The 20,088-nt window shown below is 33.8% G+C and overlaps 1 protein-coding gene and 2 long non-coding RNA genes across 16 annotated transcripts; all 3 read left to right on the top strand.

Annotated features, from left to right (window-relative positions):
• Positions 1-4,382: 4,382 nt before the first annotated feature.
• Positions 4,383-6,168, top strand: LOC147511833 (uncharacterized). Its single transcript, XM_086598577.1, has 4 exons — positions 4,383-4,875; positions 5,119-5,194; positions 5,521-5,767; positions 5,926-6,168. The coding sequence occupies exons 1-4, from the start codon at positions 4,383-4,385 to the stop codon at positions 6,166-6,168; spliced, it is 1,059 nt and encodes a 352-aa protein (XP_086454703.1).
• A 2,201-nt stretch (positions 6,169-8,369) lies between these two features.
• Positions 8,370-9,850, top strand: LOC147511832 (uncharacterized). Of its 2 annotated transcripts, XR_015219524.1 has the most exons (4): positions 8,370-8,510; positions 8,724-8,816; positions 8,915-9,007; positions 9,093-9,850. It is a non-coding gene; the product is annotated as an uncharacterized LOC147511832 (long non-coding RNA). The 2 variants fall into 2 exon arrangements; XR_015219523.1 differs by having other exon boundaries at positions 8,915-9,850.
• A 133-nt stretch (positions 9,851-9,983) lies between these two features.
• On the top strand, positions 9,984-14,670 carry LOC147511831 (uncharacterized). 13 transcript variants are annotated; one of them, XR_015219511.1, is made up of 8 exons: positions 9,984-10,142; positions 10,231-10,481; positions 10,583-10,675; positions 11,207-11,304; positions 11,380-11,510; positions 11,589-11,739; positions 14,078-14,174; positions 14,297-14,670. It is a non-coding gene; the product is annotated as an uncharacterized LOC147511831 (long non-coding RNA). The 13 variants fall into 13 exon arrangements; XR_015219510.1 differs by having other exon boundaries at positions 10,231-10,675; XR_015219517.1 differs by having other exon boundaries at positions 10,583-10,680; positions 11,207-11,739.
• Positions 14,671-20,088: the final 5,418 nt, after the last annotated feature.

Here is a 20,088-nt window from a genome sequence, read left to right as displayed (position 1 = left end):
TTAACAAAATTTATATGTCTCAATGGGGTTTCATAATACACTTTTTTGGGTGCTTATCAACTATTTAATATGTGAAATCATGTCACTACACTCACCCTTGTTGAGTTTCTCGTGGTGGAGTCTCCTTTTTGTTTCAAACGGCGGGTTTGAAAACATAAGTTTCAAACGAATCACAATTCAACTTATTCTAGAATTACGTGTGGCTGCTTGCATTATCAGCAAGGCAACCATTCAAAGAAAAAGTAACTAAATACCTAGTTCGAGAAGTTAAGTAATGTGAAAGTATAACAAAATATCAATTTTTAACCAAAAGCAATTTTTTCATATGAAATCAGTAGAACAAAATATAATATAATTATTTCGTTGAGAGGAAGGAAGCCCTCGCTAAACTTAGAGATGAGAGAATACATCGAGATAGAGAGAAAAACGTTTCAGGTATAGGCAATATGCAGAGAAGATTGAGTGTTAAATAAAGGGTATACATTAATAAAAATTAGTGGAGAATACAATTTAATATGTGAAATAACGTCACTACACCTATTGAAGAAGCTTGGAGCGGTGGAGAGAACTTGGAGCAATGGAGAAGAATCACCCTTGTTGAGTTTCTGGTGGTGGAGTCTCCTGTATGTTTGTTTCAAACGAAGGGTTTGAGGACGTTTTCATAAGTTTCAAACGAAGGTTTTTTTTTGGTGAGGGTCTTTGTTTCCTAATTAAAAATCAACTTGGTCTTTGTTTTCTAATTAAAATCAACTTAATATTAACTCTTAATTGTACTATTATTCATCAGATGTACTAATTATATAAACTTTTAGCTATCGAATGTAGGCTTCACACAAAGCGTTTCAAAACAAAGTTGTTTTTATTATATAGATGAAAGTTTAGTCTTTTGGTTTAAGTTTACTTACCAAGAGTTGGAGATTCAACCTACTTGGACCGGTTGGATGTGCGAGGCGAGTAGTGTAACATCACACTCGCATATCTCAACCCAGGTCGAGTCCACGTGACCTGGAGATGTAAGTGAATGAGATTGGTTTCCAATGGAGGGGTTTTTATTTCGGGTGGTGATTTTGTTGGCAAGTTTTTTTGGAGTAAGTATGACTCTTTAGTTTAGAGTAAGTAGGACTCTTAAAAGAAATTGATTTCGGGTGGTTATTTTGTTGACAAGTTTTAGGACTTTTTAGTTTAGAGTAAGTAAGACTCTTAAAAGAAATTGATTTATCACCTTAGGATCATCCCAAAACTGTTTTCTCCCTAACCGCTAGATATAACAGCATAAAAAACCAAGCTGCTTTATTATATAGATAATCAAGAATAAAAAGGAAAATAAAATTTTCGGAGTTATTTATGTGAAACAATAAATTTTATTAATAGAAAATTTCTTAATTTCAGATCTACATTTCATCCTTAATTTTTTAATTTTGTTAAGAATGATTTATTTGGGAATAAAAGATTTGTTATTGTTTTTCGATTGTTTTTTTAATTTTTTTTATTTTCAATAATAGATCTGTAATAAGTTGAAACAAAAGATTCTTAATTTCTTTATTTAATTTTTTTGATTAATAAAAAACTAAAAGAATAAAAGGAAAAAAAAAACTAAGAAGAAGGAAATGTAAAGGATAATTGGATTTAAGAAAAAAAAAATGATAATTGATATTCTTTAAAATATATGCACATGTGTGTATACAAAGACTATATTTGATTGGATCTAAATTCAAATTATTTTAAAAAAGGTTGGTCAGAAAAATAAAAACAAGCAAGAGTATGATTATATCCAAAAATTTGGATCTAAAAAAATGATAACAAGATAGATGAGACTGAAAAGATAGAGTTCATCAAGGAGATTAGAAAACTCAAACCTCCCTTCTTAGTTCTTCATATTTAAAAAGCTTTAAGAGATTAGCAAAATTTGCATATTTTTACTCTTTTTAGAAGAAGGTAGCTATTGCTTGTATCTTAAAGAAAAGTCAAAATGAGAGAGAAGGACAAAAGATAGTATATATATTATGATATTTTGAAAATATCGATATATTAATGAAATATTATGATGTTTAATGACATATATCAAAGATATTTGCCCTTTTTGCAATAGAAGGTATCGAAATCATATTCTTGATATATTCATATTTTTTACTGAGATCTCGATACAAATTGGAATATATCGTGATATTTAATGATAAATAAAAAATATTTGTAGTTTTTGTATTATAAAGTATCAAAATTATATTCTTGATATATTCGTATATTTTGTTGAGGTCTTGATATAAATTGTGATATATCACGATATTTTGTAATATGTCCTATACTGCATGTCTAGAACCTAGAGCAAACAAAAATTCAAAACAAAACCAAAAATGTGGACGAGGTCTCAACTATTGTCTATGAATGGAACCAACCTAGATTTTTGCAACACCCTAAATGAGCCCTAATACTCGTTATACTGTAATGTGAAAAATTGGATTGGAAGGTGCAACTAATGTAAATGCTTTAATCAGAGAAAAGTGGTGTCATGGTTCCAAGGCCCAAAATATCAAATTCGGTGAATATTTCGATATACCAAAAACTGATATATATCAGATATATCGAAGATATCTATTTTTTTGTTGACCAGTCAAAATTTTGTTTTGTATGTCGATATATCAGAAATATCGTAGATTATATCAAAAATATCATTAATATATCAGTCAAAGTCAACAATATTTAGTCAAAATCAACAATATTGGTCAAAGTTAACTATTTATATCGGATATATCATATATATTGGTCGAAATATATCTTTATATTGGAAATTGCGATATATATCAAGAAAAAAGGATTTAATATTCGGTTGAGATATATCGAATATATCCGTATCGGTGTACCAAAAAAACGATATATATTAGCGATATATCGGTGATATTTTGGGCCTTGCGTAGTTCAAAATTCAAACTCCAGAAGTCTAGACTCTAGAGTCCTCAAAACTCAAAACTGGACTTTACTGCCTTTGGCACAGTAGGTTATTGTTTTAAAACAAGGTCCTCACTATTTTAATATTGTATTTTCTGAAGCCCATTGGATTGGCCCGAGTTGCCGTAATATCGTCTAGAGAAATTATAGTGTAACACATTGTGGTCACACTTATAATGTAACACGAGTACACGACCCAATGAATTGAAAAGCCGCCACTTGGAGCTTGACCTGCATGTGTACAACCTGCACAAGTGGTAAGCCACTAAAAAGAACCATTTCTCCCCTCTCCCCTCTTCACTACCACCACTACTCCATTTTCAACTTTTAAGAATTAACCGTAATAGATACAAATTGTTTCTTTAATCAAAATTCAAAATTTAATAATGGACTGAATTGAAGTTTAACAATTTTTTAGTAGAGTTGGTTCACCAAGAAATGGGGCTCAGCCCCTTGGTTTTAATCCGGTTGAGTATAAACCCCTTCCTCTCGGCCCATACCACATAACCTCCCTGTTTTCCAATAACAGGGCAAATCCAGTCCGATTTCTATTTCCTATTTTATTTTATTACCCATTTTACCCTTTTTATAGATTCATTGTAATTTCGACCAAGAAGAACACCGATTCATCTGCTTGGATAACACGATTTGACCTCCTTTGTTTCTCAATTGACGAAAGAAGGTTAGACGCTGAAGAGATTCACCTTTATTCCATCTTATTTGCGATTTTTATTTTGACCATGAAAATTTAAAAGTCAAATTGCTTAAAATATTGTTTCGTTGGTGATATTGACTATGTAAAAATACATTTACATATGTTCATCAATTTGATTTTGTTGTTTTTTCCAAATGCAGACATGGATGGGACTGCTCTTTTTGCTATTATGTACGAGGCGTAAATTATGAATGTCCGTGTCGGGACTAACGGTATGATTGCTGATTTGAAGCGTACGATTTTTGAAAAGTGGCCAGACCTTACTCCATTGTCTATAGAACTGTCTTTTGTAAGGGATTCAAAGTGTATTGTGATAGATACTGACTCGGACCTTCAATCCCTTGTTTGCTTCAATTTGGTTAAAAGTTTTGATACATTTTTTATAACAGCATCGTCAAAAGGATTTTTTGCTTTGTGTGACGCTGGTTCTAGTTCCAAAGTCTCTCTTCAAGCTTCTTCTTGTACTTTTAGTTCTTCTATGTTTTCTGCTACATATGATGACAAATATGTTAATGTCACTTCTTTGCCTATTTTGACTGGTGTGGGACAGAGATTTCCTGGTGGTGTTGCCAATTTTCGTGTTGAGCTTTTACGCCATTGTCTTGTTAATCATTACAGAGTTCTTATTTAGAAGAATGATGATCCTGATAGAGTCACGGCTAAGTGTTATTTGAAGACTGAAACCGAGTGTCTATGGAGAGTTCACGCATCCAAGAAGAATAAGATGCCGAAGTTCTTTGAAATAAAGACAATGGAAGCAAAACACACATGTGGAGTTGGATTTGCTGACGTTAACAATCCCCCAGTGAATAGTAAACTTGTAAAGAGTATTGTTTTAGATATGGTGAGAGACAAGCCTTTGATTAAGCCATGTGAAATCACTGACCATTTTCTAAGGGTATATAGTGTGAACTTGAATTATTGCTTTGCCCATACCGGCATATATCTTGCATTGAAGGAGATACATGGGGACCATGCTTTATCTTATCATCAGTTACATTGGTATGTTGGAAAGCTGAAAGAAACCAATCCAGGGAGTCATGTTGTTTTGGAAAAGGAATCAACAACAGGAAAGTTCAAGAGATTATTTGTTGCATTTGGTGCTTGTATTCATGGCTTTAACTTCTGTCGTCCTATGCTTTGTTTGGATGGAACTTTCGTGAAAACAAAATACAAAAGGTGTGTCTTGTCAGCTACTGCCAAAAATGCAAATGGGGGTATGTCTTTTTGAGTTTGTGACTTTTTACATAGTAGTTCATAGTAGTTTGTAAAACTGAACAGGCGTGTGAACTAGCATAAACTATGAAAATTTACGTTCACATAGTAGTTTAGCCTATGCATTTTATATTTACATAATAATTTAGCCTATGAAAATTTATTTTTATATATAAGAGTTAAGTTTTCATAATGAGTATGGCACGCAAAACCAAATCAGTAATTGATGTTTATTTGTGTTCCAGGTATTTTTCCAGTAGCTATGGCGGTTGTACTTTCTGAAACTGATGATAATTGGGATTGGTTCTTGGAGCAACTTAGGTTGGTGGTCTCCAAAGATTGTAGGCTAACTTTTATATCTGACAGAAACCATTGTCTACTCGTGGGTGTCTCTCGCGTTTTTCATGATTCCCATTATGGTTATTGTTTGTGGCACCTTAAAAATAATCTTAATTCAGCTATGCCCAGCAACCACTGCTTCCGCTTGCATACCCTAGATTTATTTTCAGACCTTGCCTATGCTGGGACGCACCATGAGTTTGAGAAAGTATGGCTGATTTTCGAGATGTTTGCGACAATCAAGTGAAAACATTTTTGTCCACCATAGGTTATGAGCATTGGTGTAATGCTTATTTTCAAGGAAATAGATATGGCGATATGTGTTCTAATATTGCGGAAAGCTTCAACTCTTGGATCCTACTAGAATGCCACTTGCCTATCACTGCAATGGTAGACAAGATCCGTGGGGAAATTATGAAAATGATGTCTGATCGGCGGGAGTTAGCTAGGAGCTGGACTACTATCTTATGTCCATCTATGGAAACTTTATTGGCTGAGAGGATCGAGGTGGGGAGAAGTTGGGTGGTTCTCAAGTCAAGGGAGGGTATTTTTGAGGTGCGTCTACTCATACTCACTTGGTTAACTTGAATAGAAGTCACTACTCTTGTAATTGGTGGAGAATCAAAGGATTCCCTTGTGCACATGCACTGCGCTCCATTTTGGCTGATGGATTGAATGTGTATACCTACTGTGATAAATTCTTCTATTCTCAGACATTCCGTGATAGTTATTCAAGAGCTATAATACCTGTGGAGAACAGTAAAATGCCTGCTAAGATACTAAGTGTGCCTGATTTACTATCTCCAGATCTGAAAAAGAAGATAGGGAGACCAGACAAGAAACGGAAGCACAGCACGGGTGCAACAAGAGGTAGGAAGAAGAACAAGGGCCCTTGCTATGGCCACCACAACCCAAGAGTGGGCTCTACTCTTACAACATGCTCTGCACCGGTTTAATGAATTTGCATTTTTTCATCTATTCTTTGATGTTGCTCGTATATGAAAAACAAGATGTCGATGAACTTGTTGGATTTTATAGTTTGATGTTGGATTTTATATGTTACATTTTTTAGTTGGAGAATGAAAATATAGTTTTACATAGTAACTTTTGGGGATGAAATCAGCCTGACACCTGACAAAATTTATGTAAATGTATTTTTACATAGTTATTATATATGTAAATATATATTTACATAGTAACTTGACCTATGCAAACTTAAATATACATAATAACTTTTGGGATTGAAAAGTTCCGGACACTTGACCAAATATATGTAAATATATTTTTACATAGTTATATATATGTAAAACTATATTTGCATAGTCACTAAAGCTATGAAAACTTAAATTTACATAATACCTTTTGGGAATGAAATTGGCCTGACACCTGACAGAATATATATAAATGTATTTTTACATAGTCATTATATATGTAAATCTATATTTACATAGTCACTAAAGCTATTTAGTATATGTTTGAGCTAGCTTTGTCTATCCAATTTAGGGATAGAGGATGAAATGGTGGTTAGTTGGTGGTTTGGAGATTATGTGTTTGTGATGACAATAAATAGCTTCTTAATAACTACCATAATGAAGTATGTTATTAGGACAAAGAGTGATTTTCAAGTAACCTTGGATTCACAAATATATATAATTATATTGGTGCTTAACTAGACAGAGAAAGGGACTCTGACTCTGCACACATAATATGTGTTTATGACATGGAAACTTTTGATTTTTTTTTGTTTTGTTGGGTGTTTCTCTCTTATTTTTCGGTTGTTTTGTCATCTCATCTTCTATGTTAATTTGGTTTTGCAGGATATCTAGGGTTTACAAGAAGAGAGGATGCGGCGAGAAGAAAGAGAGAAGAGAAATTTGAGATCTAGGGTTTTATGTGTTGGGGGTATTTTAGTCAGTTTGGATATTTTAGAAAAAGAGAGGGTTTTTATGGTTTAGTACGTATTGAGGGGGTGGGTTTTTATGCAGGGTATGTATGAACCAGAGAGATTAAACCCAAAATTTGGTTGGTTCACTGAGTATTTTGAGCAATTTGGAAGGTTACACAATACGTTCTTTGTTGGGCTTGCAATTCATTTAGTTAAATTCTTTAGGACAAATCCACAAGCACAATGATTATTGGGGTTTGTCAATTTGTTTCTATTAAATTTCAATTTGGATTTGAAGAGAAAAGAATATATTTGAAGAATAGGAAAGAGATTAGAGAGGAGTACGATTGGAGTTGACGTCTTGACGATGGTTGTCCCTTGTTTATGAATTTCTATCGTCCTCTTCTCGATCAACAATTCATCACACACTTGGGTTTTGAGTTTTTTGTTCATTCTCTCTTTTCAATTACCAGTCATGTTTGTATCAAGTCTCCCAATCCATGTGGCATGAATATACTAGTTGGTGTTACAATAGCTTAATTTGTAATACAATGTGTTATGCTAGAAGGACTCTATGGTCTATGGACCAAACGAAAATTGACTTGTTCACTTCTAGTCTTGCTCCATCTCCATTTTTTGCTAGGGAAAATCTTCAATTTTAATCATTGCCTTGGATTTATGGCTCCTTCATTTGAGTGTACAAAATTTCCTAGGGTCTAACCTAAATAAAGACAAGCAGGTCGTAATGCTATAGGATCTTGATTATATTTTTACAAGAGTGATAGGTTACACCCAAAGAAACTCTAGCATTTGATTATTTTGCTTGACACGAATTTGGGTTGGTTGAGCGTCACCCTTTGCCGGACGCAAGTTTTGGTCAGGGTTTACTACTGTATCAAATCATAAGAATTCGTAATCAGGTTTATCCTGCCAAGTCGCTCCCTATTAAGTAGTAACTTGGTAATGCAAGTTTTTCTTAGGGTTATTTAGTTTTATACACTAGTAGAAAAAAGGCTTTTTGTGACTGTTTTAAAATGTTATTTGTGACTGTTCTGTTCGAAATGGTCACAAATGGCAGAAAAGGGTTTTTGTGACTGTTTTAAAAAGTTTTTGGTGACGTGCGTTTTCGAAATGGTCACAAATAGTTTTTTTTTTTTTTTTTTAAAGAAGATGTATATGTGTGGAGAACTATTTGTGACTATTTCACTAAAATAGTTCCCTGACTAACTTTATGTGACAGTCATAGATAGAAGACCAAATTCTAATTTTTTAGTCTCGCCCCCACAATTGCACTAAAAAAACTACTACGAAGCTCACGCTCAGTCTCCCGGCCCGCTTCTTCAAACACTTGCAGGTTCACACACAAAAAAGGAAAAAAATAGAAGAAACAAAACAAACAAACAAACAAACAAGGTGAATCGCACGATCTCTCGCAACTCTTTCTTCATTGAAATCTAAAATCTGCCTAAGTTCGAAACATTCCAGTATCGCTAGTCGTTGAAATCTGATTGCCACCCACATTAAGCCGATTCTTGAGATTGGTACTATTATCAATAATGAAAGGCTGTGTCTGGCCAATGATACTATTTTTAATTGTGGTGATATCACCTAATGCTTTTGCTGCAGGAAATTTGTCATAGGGACCTGAAGCTGGAGAATACACTTTTGGATGGAAGTGCAACTCCACGTCTTAAGATATGCGATTTTGGTTATTCAAAGGTTGGTAACAAATGATTTCTAGGTTTTGTGGTTTAGATATGATAAGCACCTCACCGTTCCCAACCAATTCATGATAATTACATTTTGTTTCGTCACAGTCTGGCATATTGCACTCACAACCTAAATCAACAGTTGGAACACCAGTGTATATTGCCCCAGAAGTTCTATCGTGGAAAGAGTATGATGGAAAGGTAATTTTTTTTGCTTAAGTGTGAAGTTGGCCTAGTGAAATCTAGACAGTTGTCTTATTGCGCCTCAGGCTGCCTTATTACACAGCTATCTGATTATTGGTCTGAACACCCTCAACATGCTGTGAGTGTTGACCCAGCGCCAGAAAAGGGAAAAAGAAGGAAAATGGAAAAACATATCAGGCTACACACTCATGGCTGCACAGAACACAACACTATTAAATTACTCATGAGTTTTGGTGGTACTGTTTTTTGTTATCACATCGACATTTTAGTTAGTGTAATTAACTATGCATCATGGGAAGTTTGTTTTTTATTTCACAAACTGCCTGTGATGACTTTCATTTACAAATATCTGAAATGTGAATGCCTTACAAAGTATCATCAAGAAAGAGCTACCTCTTGATTTAAAATTTTACTTGTGCCTTTGCTAAAGCATAGGGACAAGTTGGCACTTGTTAAGGATCATGTGTTTTTGCCGGTCCATGAGCTTGGAACAAAATTAGAGAAGCACCTGCTACTTTGCATGTACCTAATATCAGATAACAATATATGTTCGAAGCATTTGATGTGTTTGTAAAACAGGCTCTTGTCAGTGTGTGATTTTTCTTATTGTGGAATTGTCGTTACACAGCATTAATATTGATTTGTTTCTGTAGCAGACATATAGTCACGTGTGCATGGCCATACCACAAAGTAGTTATTTATTTTGAACTGGCGATCTATAACCCATTAATAGTTTCATGAATAGTGTGCTTTCTCGTGCATGTGTACACAAATTTGGTTCACCCCCCTAGTGGACCAATGGCTCCTACCCTAAGTTTCTCTGTAATTGCAGATAGCGGATGTTTGGTCCCGTGGTGTGACAATCGTATGTAATGTTGGTAGGAGCATATCCATTTGAGGATCCGGAAGATCCTAGAAATTTCCAAAGACTATTGGGGTGAGTTCTTTTCATGACTCACTACCGACTTCATTTCTCATATACTTGAATTTGGAGTGGATTCTATCTACCCGTCTTTTGTGATATGCTCAATAGAGAATAATGAATGTTCAATACTCCATACCAGACTATGTTCATGTATCTTCAAGTTGCAGGGAACTCCTCTCCCGGATTTTTGTTGCCAACCCGTCAAAAGTGAGCTTCTCCCCACTAATTGTGCATCCAATTCTTATATTTCAGTCATGGAAGGTCTAACCAATTTTGATGTTAATTCCAATGATAGAGAATCACCCTACCAAAGGTAAAAAAGCATCCCTGGTTTCTGAAGAACCTACCCAAAGAACTGGAAGTCGACAAGATAAATTATGAGGGCGCAAATAGTGACCAACACCTCCAGAGTGTTGAAGAAGTAATGTGAATTATACAAGAGATTGGTACTATTATCATCCCCATTGGTAGTATTGTAGATATCAGGCATAGACACAAGCTTAATCCCATTCACAAAGGCAAACACATTCGGAGCATTAGGAGACGGTATGAAAGTTATATTCAATCTTCCACCCACTACATTAACACAAAATTCCTTGAAAATATAATCATAGTTCAAAGCCTGAGTAGTTTGCCAAATGCTAAAGTTTCTAAGGAAGGTGAATTCCCCGGAAATGACACCAAAGCGTGCATCAGAAGCATTGAGACCGGCATATGAAGCGTGGTAAAAATGAAATCAAGTAAGGTATGAGTTTTCAATTAACTGTTCATGCCTACTTTACCTCATTGATTTGCAAATTGCTATGCTTATATAACCCCATTTACCTGAAATTTTCTATGGGCACAATATCAATTATAATTATATGAACCGAGAAATACAAATTAACCCCATAAAATGTTAGCTTAGGACAATTACAATTTTTGCTTATTTAACGGAGGATAAATGTCTTCACTAGTTCACTGTAACACCAGATGTCTTGTATAACATAATGTTGTGTCCGACTTGAATTTGTGAACCGGGGAATTTTATATTGGCTTGCTAAAATTGTTATGTACTTTGCTTAAGTGTATGGTAATGGAGATATTAGCCGCTTTATGCTCATTGCAAGCATCCACCATGAACTGAAACCTGATTTGTGTTCTTTTTTCTGTAGTTTGTATTTACAATCAGGGATCACCATATTTTTTTACTGAACCTATGCTGCAAAAGTAGTTTTTTATTTTGGAATGTTTAATAGCATTAACAATTTGGCTGCTATGTTCTCATGGAGGTGATTTCGTTATGCTTTTAAATGTCTCTTCTGACGAGAAGATTTTACCAGCCACATATGGTGAATTAAGGCCTCCTCTCGGGAAGCATCGTTTGAAGGTACATCCTCACTCTACGTAATGAGTTATTGTAGTTTGGCTATTTATTTATTATATTTTCACTTGGAAAATATAGCTTGGTTACAATCCAAAATTGATACTCTGGGCTTATGGAGAATTGGTAGACCCCTCTAACCTATTATTAAGGTTGATAATATGTAGACCTGAAACCATTCTTCAATCTTACAATATCCGAGTAGAATACAGGTAAGTTTCTGATGTAATTGAGTGATTGTGTTTTGATGGCTTCAATGAACTGTGAAACTTTCTATTAAAATTTTCCAGCAAGTACCTCACCTAGATCAACTAATTAGAAGCAATTATCATGTGTGGGGAGACGTCCAAGAGAAATAGCTGAGATTTGTTGGTGTTAATTTGCATGAGATGTTTTCGAAACCAGAGTTTCTCGTGGGAATTCCAGATTTGCTTTCAACTAGTGAGTAATCATTTACCCAAGGTTTAATTCTATATATGCCTGACTAATATTCAATGAATTATGTTATTTGATAGAGAATAATCATTCTGTTTTTAACACCGATTTTTGATGGACTTTTGATTGGAGTTTTGGCATGATATTTACCATGAGAAACTTTGTATAACCCCTTGCTAGTAAGTCATAATAGAGGTGGAGAGGAATATTCAAACCAATTGATATTCATAGTTGATTTAATTGTTTGGGTCCATACGTATATAGATGGTGTCTGCACTTTAATTATATGTCTTTGCTAATTGCTGTTTCAGAGTCTTGGCTAGAGATAATGAGTGAGTGATTATCGCTCATCTATTGAACTTTCTTTTATGCGGTAATGATAATCTCATCATCTGGTTTGCTTAGTAATTGGGTTATACTGTTGATCTTTAACCTCATTCTATTCTTCATAGAAGTTTTGGTGTGTTTGCGTTATTGTTAAGGTGGTGTTCATTAGTTGTAACTCGGTCAAGAAGTTAACCCGTCAGAAATCAGGTTCTGCCCCATTTTTGGAACCGCCTTTTAACATAATTAGGCTATAATTCAAACCCTTGTCTACATGAAAAAGTAAGTTCTGTGTGTCTACTTTCCATCCCAATTGGCCTCATTGCGTTCTGAGCCCTGTGGAAAAAGATTTTGTGTTTAGAAGTTTGGTCGGAAGAAAACAGTGTGTCAAAAATAAGTTTTTGCGCACTGTGTTTGAGCCCAGTTTTCACATATTTGGAATGAGATTGAGAATTTTTGTAAAACGTAAGAAAGTAAGTTCTGTGTGTTATATTTACAATGCAAAAGTCTCGTTGGTTTTAGATAACTGTGGAAAGAGTTGTGCTATCCCGAAGATAGTCCGTCAGAATTCTTGTTTGCTGAAAATTAGGATATTTACCAAGTTCACGCTATAATTACTCTTCGATAGGCTAACATTGGGAGTTCAAGTTCTACATGAAAAGTAAGTATATATATCATAGTTTTCAAATAATCAAGTGATGTATTATTTGGATGACTGTAGGAAACGTTATTGTATTGGTAAGTTGGCTAGAAAACCTACCGTGTTCTCTTTTTATGTGCAAGAACCTATTTTGGGAAATATTTCTAGTAATGAACAAAGAGTTTCTTAAAATTTTCTTAGGTGTTTTGTATAGTGTTTGTAGCCTACGTTTTGATGGTGGTTTTGTTTGGAACTGACATGAATCTTAAGATAGTTTTGGAGACCCGAAAATATAGTAAAAATCCATTTTTGAGTAATTCTGACTTATAGGTTTATTGTGCATCAGTATGGCTGAAACTTTATATATGATGTTTTGAATATGAACGTTATCGAAAGTGAGAATAGTGATTATTTTGAGCACGTTTATGTATGACAATTATGTTTTTGGTTAAGAGCTACGTAAGGCTTGATTCTAATCTTGAAAGATTAGATATTTGTGTGACTATCGTGGTTGTGGCTAGGGATATTTGTGTGTTATATTATAATGATGTTAAACTATGTAGTTAAGTTTGAATTAATATATATGTTAGCTAGTTTTACTCGTTTAAAATATGTTTTGCAGGATGGTATTATCATATAACGATATAGGTAAACATATTAACATTCTTACAGGTGTAGATTATCATATAACGATTTTGAACAAGGTAAATTTATTTGATTTGTTGGTTAACTTTGATAAAAAGATGCCTCACACTGTATATAGGAACTAGCAGCATGATGTATATTTTACAATGTTTTTAGTAGATTTTAGACGCGCTAGAGAAACTAATGTCTTCCAAGGGAAGAAACTAAATTGTCTCGAGGAGTAAGGGTTACTTAACTGTTTTGGCATTCGTCAAGGTGGTTAAATACTTGGGTTGAGCAATGAAATATATATTGTTATGATTTTCAGGTTATGACATGATTAAAATTTATAAAATGTTGAAAATATAGAGGGTGTTCTGCCGAAATTTTTGTAGGATTTTCCTATCTCTGTATAGTTTGGGTTTTGCTTGGTTGGTTTGTATCATGTCCCAAGTTTTGTAATAATTGTAGATGCCACGTGCCTTTGGTATTCAGTCATTATGAAATTTGGGGTGTGACAATAACATAATGATGTCTCCTCCATTTATCATTTCCCTAAAAGAGGTCGACGAGGTAAGACATTATGGTGGAACTTTTATAACTATGATTTAAAGATCGAAATGGTTTACTTCTTATTTATATGCATTTACATATGATGTTATTTATGCCCAAAAGGATGTGCAATGTAGTTTTAGACTCAACTTGTAGTTTTGCGTTGTTCTGTAGTTGATAAGCATTAATTTCATATTTTTGTAGGGTCCTAGCTAGGCAACCAGATGGTAAGCAATATAGTATTCATGCAATGCGCTTCATGCGAGACATAATGAGCGACCCTTCTCCTTTTCTATTGAAAGTAAATAAAATACCTCTCACATTTTAACTTAATTTATGTTTGATATCTTTAACAACTGTGTTTTTAACTTTTTTTTTTCTCTATTTTGCAAAATATTAAACTTGTTGTTTCTTATATTCCAGCTAAAAAATCTTAGCCATAAAAAGGCCTTCACCGACAATGAGATATATGAAGTTCGAATGGATTTTGTTATGTTCATCTAAGAATGTATTATGAACTATCCTCAAGATGAAAATGAACCATAAGGCTAAAGACATATATGTGGGTGATCGAATTTGACGAGATTAGGTTATTTTTTCATTTGGATTTGGATTTGGATTAGGCTGATTATATTTATATGAATTAGATTAGAAATGTGTTATTTATTTCATTACGTTTTACGATTAAGTACAAATATATATTGGTTATCCAATGGGATTGGAATGTTTCAATGAAATTAGCAATGAATATGAGTGTTACTTGAAATTTAATGGATCATATTAAGATATATTGTTTATTCAGGTGTGTAGTTTATTGCAGATCCCCAATTTTGGGGTTTTATATATATATATATTCACGTTTTTTTAATAAAAAAAAAACAATATATACATATCACTATTTTACCCAAACCGTCATGACTAATGATACTTATTATGACCGTTAAAAAGATGAATGCATAACAGTTTATTTAAAATCTTCACAAATGATATGATTTGTTGTGACAATTTTTGAGTAGTTGTTACCATTTTTTTATGGTTTATGACCGTTAAAAAGGATCAATGCATAACCGTTTATTTAAAACCGGCACAAATGATATGATTGTTGATTTGTTTTTTTTTTTGAACACCGTTTTTTTTTTTTTTTTTTTTTTTTTTTTTTTTTTTTTTTTTTTTATGGTAGAGAGAGGCTAGTCTAGAACAAATATTTGTGACGGTTTTGGGAAAAAAATAAATGACTCTCACTCCGTCACGGTTTTGGGGAAAAAAAAAAACAGTGACAAAAGACTTTTTGTGAATGTTTTTAACAATAATATAAAGCCTTTTTTCTTATAGTAATAACACCATTTTTTTTTGGGTGGGGTGGGGTGGAGGAGTTTTATGCCTATTTTTTTTATGGAACAAAAAATGAGACAGTTTATGAAACAAAAAAAGGGACAGTTTGATCGAACCCCATCTCTCGTTAACAACCACTCTCTCTCAATGGCATCAGTATGGAAGAGTAAGGAAAGGAACTACCATTTATTTTAAAATGAAGTTGAATTAACTGATTTTGACTAGATAAAGAATGTCCTTTATATTTTTTTATGTTTTCTCAAGTTAACCAAACAACCAAGAATATCTACATTTTAAGCTAAGTAAGGGTGTAAAAAATGCCCTCAAACTCTCGGCCCTGCCCATGGGCTGAAAAAGCCCTTGAATTTAAGCCCTAATGCAATTTGAGGGCTAGCCCAACCCCATGTTTTGAGGGCTAAATAAGGGCCTAGATATGAAAGCATGAGAGCGGCCCTCAACCCGACTCTCTAAGCTAAGGTCCTCACAAGGCTTGCGATAAGGCCCTCGAAACTTCTCTATATAATTTTATTTATATTTTGTTAAAAATTAATTGTATAAACAACAAGATGAAAAATATGTTTTTACATAAGTTAATGCCTTGTGTATGCTTCTCCAACATTACATGAAAAATCTAGTTCTTTCATTGTCGAGATATGAACGCGGGTCACTTTTCTATATATAATTAAGCTAGAATAAAATATAAATCAGAGTGATATGATATGATATGATCTTTGATTGGTATATGGTAATGAAGTTTTTAATCAACTTCAACTACTAATCAAACACAAATAAAATTATTCTACAACCTACAATATCACATTATATTTTGTCTCATAGACATTTCTTATTGATTCATGGAATACATCGGCACATAGAACCTAAAAACAAAACTTTTGGATTTTCACTACACCAAATTGGCCAAAAAACGACATGTGCATTTTGGCATAAACGACGGTTAATAGCCTTTGTAATAAAACTTGAGCCCGTAGCCGTCATTATCTAAATCAATAGCCGTCGTCTTCTTATATTAGAATTTGGAGCTTTCACAGGCTCATTCCCGCTCTACTATTTCGCAAAAAATTAGACTTCCGTGCTAAATTTCGGTTGGGCAAATAAGAAAAAAAATTATTTTGAGAATCCTAAAATATAGGAGAGAGAGAGAGAGAGAGAGAGAGAGAGAGAGAGAGAGTACGCTTTCATCAAAACAAAACAGATAGTGACTACTTCTCTTCTAGCTCATTCTTAAACAAAGTGTGAGAGAAAAATAGATAGTGAGGCTCATTCTGAAATCTCGATTGTTGCTTTCATCTCGTTCTGTCGTCATCAATAACTTAGTTTCAGGTAATCATGTACTCTAATTTGCGACAATTAACACTTTATTTTTATTTTTTTGTATAAATTCTTCAGATTTCAATTATTCTATTTGTTTTCCCATCAGTTTTTCGGTTTTGATTTTGGGGGTTGTGGTGGAATGCGTTTTGCTCGATCATCCAATTAGCAGGTACTACATGTTTTGATGTTAATTCTTTGATTAATATCTATTATTAGTCAAAAAATGAATTTGTTGTTCTTATATTAAGCCAATTGCAATTTGTTTTTTAAAAGGTTGAATTTTTCCTCAAAGATTACAAATTTAATGTTTAATTCACTATAAAAAAAATCAGTTGGGTTGCTCAAACAAACTTTTCAGCGGTAGTAACACATACAACTAAGATACCTTTCAATGTCCTCTTAAGTTAATTTTTAGGGAGTTAAATACTTGGATGTAAAGACTTGAGCTATTTAGAGCGAGACTTGAGCTGTTCATACACGTTTGTGATGCCAAAATCTATTATTTTTCTTTGACTTGGATGCCATCAATTGTTGCCACATTTTGGGATGTAATTTTATCATTTAGACTTTGATATAGTTGAGAGTTCATTGACTCGTGCACCTTTGTCAGTCTCGAACTTTTGGGGACTATGTTTTTTGATCATGTACGTGGTAGTCAAATTGTTAAGCTTTATGATGATGATCTATTTATCTTGCACTGTATTGTAGTTTACTTGCACTAAATTTGTTTAGACATTCTGATGTTAAGCTATTTATCTTGCAGTGCATCTTTTGACATTCATGAATACACGTGTAATCTTATTTTCTATTGGGTTAACTAGATTTTTCTTCCACTATTGATAATCATTTTTCACTTGTACATAAATGTGACTGCTACAAAATGCATTGGCCATGAAAAATGCATTGGCAACTAGTAATAGTGTGACCTATCGGATAACAAGTTAGAAAGATGTTATTCTAGTGAGTCTTGTAGCATATATGGTTTGTGAGAGTATTGTATGAATCCTTGTTGATAAACTTATTGTTAAGGATATAATGTTGATTACTGAAAGCTATTAATGATTAAGGGCTTTGGGTATACGTGGTTTAGCCAATTTGGGTTTAATTGCGTGCTCGCATCACAAGTGTTATATATTATAATATATTAGGTATTTTAACATTTTCAATTTTGTGTAAATGTAGGAGTTATTTATTCCACACAATGTGGACGTGATGCATACAAAAAAAAAATGTTGCTGAACATCTCCTTGGGACAATCATGGGAACAAAAGAGAAGAATAAGGATGGTTTTACAGCTTGCCTAGACCTTAAAGAAATGAAGATAAGGAAGAACTTGTGGCCTATCGAAGAGAACGACATGATTTTCTTGCCTAAAGCTCCATTTGCTTTGTCAAAATCAGAAAAACAGTTGGTATGTCAAACTGTAGTTGATCTGAAAGTTTCCAAAGGGTATAGTTCAAACTGGAAACATCATGTGAATATGGAGGAGCTTCAACTCAAGAGCATGAATTCACATGATTACCACATCCTCATGCAACAATTGCTCCCAGTTTTACTAATGCATGCATACAAAAAGTATAAGCCTTTGCGTGCTGCTATCTTGCAATTGTCGCTATTCTTCAATGTCTTGTGCTCAAAAGTTATTCACCGTGAGATGCTCGAGATCATGAAAAAATGTCTTGTGGAAACTTTATGTGTGTTTGAAAAGTACTTCCCTCCTTCATTTTTTGTTCCCATGATACACCTTGTTGTGTACTAGGCGGAGGAGGCACTAACTAATGAACCTGTTCCAATTCGATAGATGTACCATTTTAGCGGTATATATATGTGATATATATTTATCTTATTTTATGCTATTCATATATGAAATTATCATGTGTCTCTGATTTATTTTATGTAATAGGATGATGATAATATACAAAGGGAATGTGATAAATAAGACACATGTAGAAGGGTGTATCGTGGAATGGTACATTATGGAAGAATCAGTAAGGTATTGCATGGAGTACATGCCTAAAGTGAGAAAATGAAGCCATAAAAGAGGAAAGTCCACTACTAATAAAAAGGGGACAAGGTACATTTTGTCCAATTTGCAATACGAACAAGTGCGCAAATGGCTTTTGCAACATTGTCCTCAAAATGCTGAATGGGAGGCGTAAGTAAAATCTGATTTTTTTTTTTTGATTACTTTCAGATATTTGACATGTAAATTTATTCAAATCTAAAGATGTTTAAATTATAGGAAGTACCAGTTATACGTTGAACCCTATACATCTCATCCTTCTAGGGGTCGACGTCGAAAAAGGAATGTAGCAACTAAAAAGCCATTTGGAATACGTTCCTTGGTTAAGACAACAACTACAAAATCAGAAGATGACAACCTTGAAAAGTCTTGCTATGGGTCTGAGTTTTAAAGCCAAGTCGTATGACAGATATGAGCACAATGGATACATGTTTTGTATCGCAAGGTCTGGAACGCCCAAGTCAACCCAAAATAGTGGGGTTTCAATGAATGCTTTTACTAATTTTAGAGCAAGTGCGAAGGATCGGATCCTCATGGAGAAGCAATCTACTTATTATGACATCATTAGGCAAATACTTGAAGTGGATTACTCTGATTTCAAAAAAGTGGTGTTCTATTGCGATTGGGTGCTGATTGGAGATAAAGTGAATGAATGTGTAGTTGATACAGAAACAAATTTAGTATCTGTTAACCTTGGGAGGTTCAAAGGAAAATATAAGGAAAATGACGAGCCATTTATTCATTCATCTGAAACTTCTCAAGTTTTCTACTGCAAGGATCCAACAAGGGACAATTGGTATATATGTTGTCTTGGATGCTCCAAAAAGGTTGAATCAAGGTGTGGATGCGTTTGAGGATCCTTTGGTTTTTGAGGCAAGAATGAGTGAAGAGGAAATGATATCAGAATTAGTAAATGACATCGTGGAAGAAGTAGATACCACATATGGTTCTTGGGTTTAGATTGTTTTTTTTGTGTTTTTGTTGTATTTTGTGTTTTTTGTTATTATTAATTTTTTTATATATTTTCTGTTCTAAGTTTCTTTTGGAGGAATTGATTGTTAGAATTAGTAAATGGATTTTTGTGTTTTGTGAAGAGGAATTGATTGTCAGAATTAGTAATACTAAATGGATGTTTTGTTTTGAGCATGATATTAAGTTGAATTGCTATGTTTTGAGCATGATATTAGGCATACATGTCACATCTAACATTTAATCAAATGCTAATGTCGGAGGAGCAATCTAGCGAGTCTGAGCCTAAGGGTGAGATTTTTAATATTTGGAAGTCTTATCACTCTAGTTTATTTTATTTCTTACGTATGTGTATAATTAACAATATACTATGTTGTTATGTAGCCCCACCTCTTGTGAGAACGTAAGTTCAATTCAATGCTGATGGGAAGGTGATTAGACCAAATGCAGCGAAATATGCTTCACGACTAGGGAATCTTACAAGGGAACATTGTCCTCCACAATACTCTGAATGGACCCTTGTTCCTGAAGAGCCGATATATCTTTTGTGGAAAATGGT

Source organism: Coptis chinensis, chromosome 3 (genome assembly GCF_015680905.1).
Source record: "Coptis chinensis isolate HL-2020 chromosome 3, ASM1568090v1, whole genome shotgun sequence".
NCBI lineage: Eukaryota > Viridiplantae > Streptophyta > Magnoliopsida > Ranunculales > Ranunculaceae > Coptis > Coptis chinensis.
This window is presented reverse-complemented; position numbering and strand designations above follow the sequence as displayed.

What these genes read in the sequence shown, in the direction of transcription:
- LOC147511833 (XM_086598577.1), top strand. Translation starts at nt 4,383, where the DNA reads ATGCCGAAGTTCTTTGAAATAAAGACAATGGAAGCAAAACACACATGT. An exon ending in TGGTTCTTGGAGCAACTTAG is followed by an intron (nt 5,195 to 5,520) that starts GTTGGTGGTCTC and finishes TCAAGGAAATAG; the next exon opens with ATATGGCGATATGTGTTCTA. An exon ending in CAAGGGAGGGTATTTTTGAG is followed by an intron (nt 5,768 to 5,925) that starts GTGCGTCTACTC and finishes TTCTATTCTCAG; the next exon opens with ACATTCCGTGATAGTTATTC.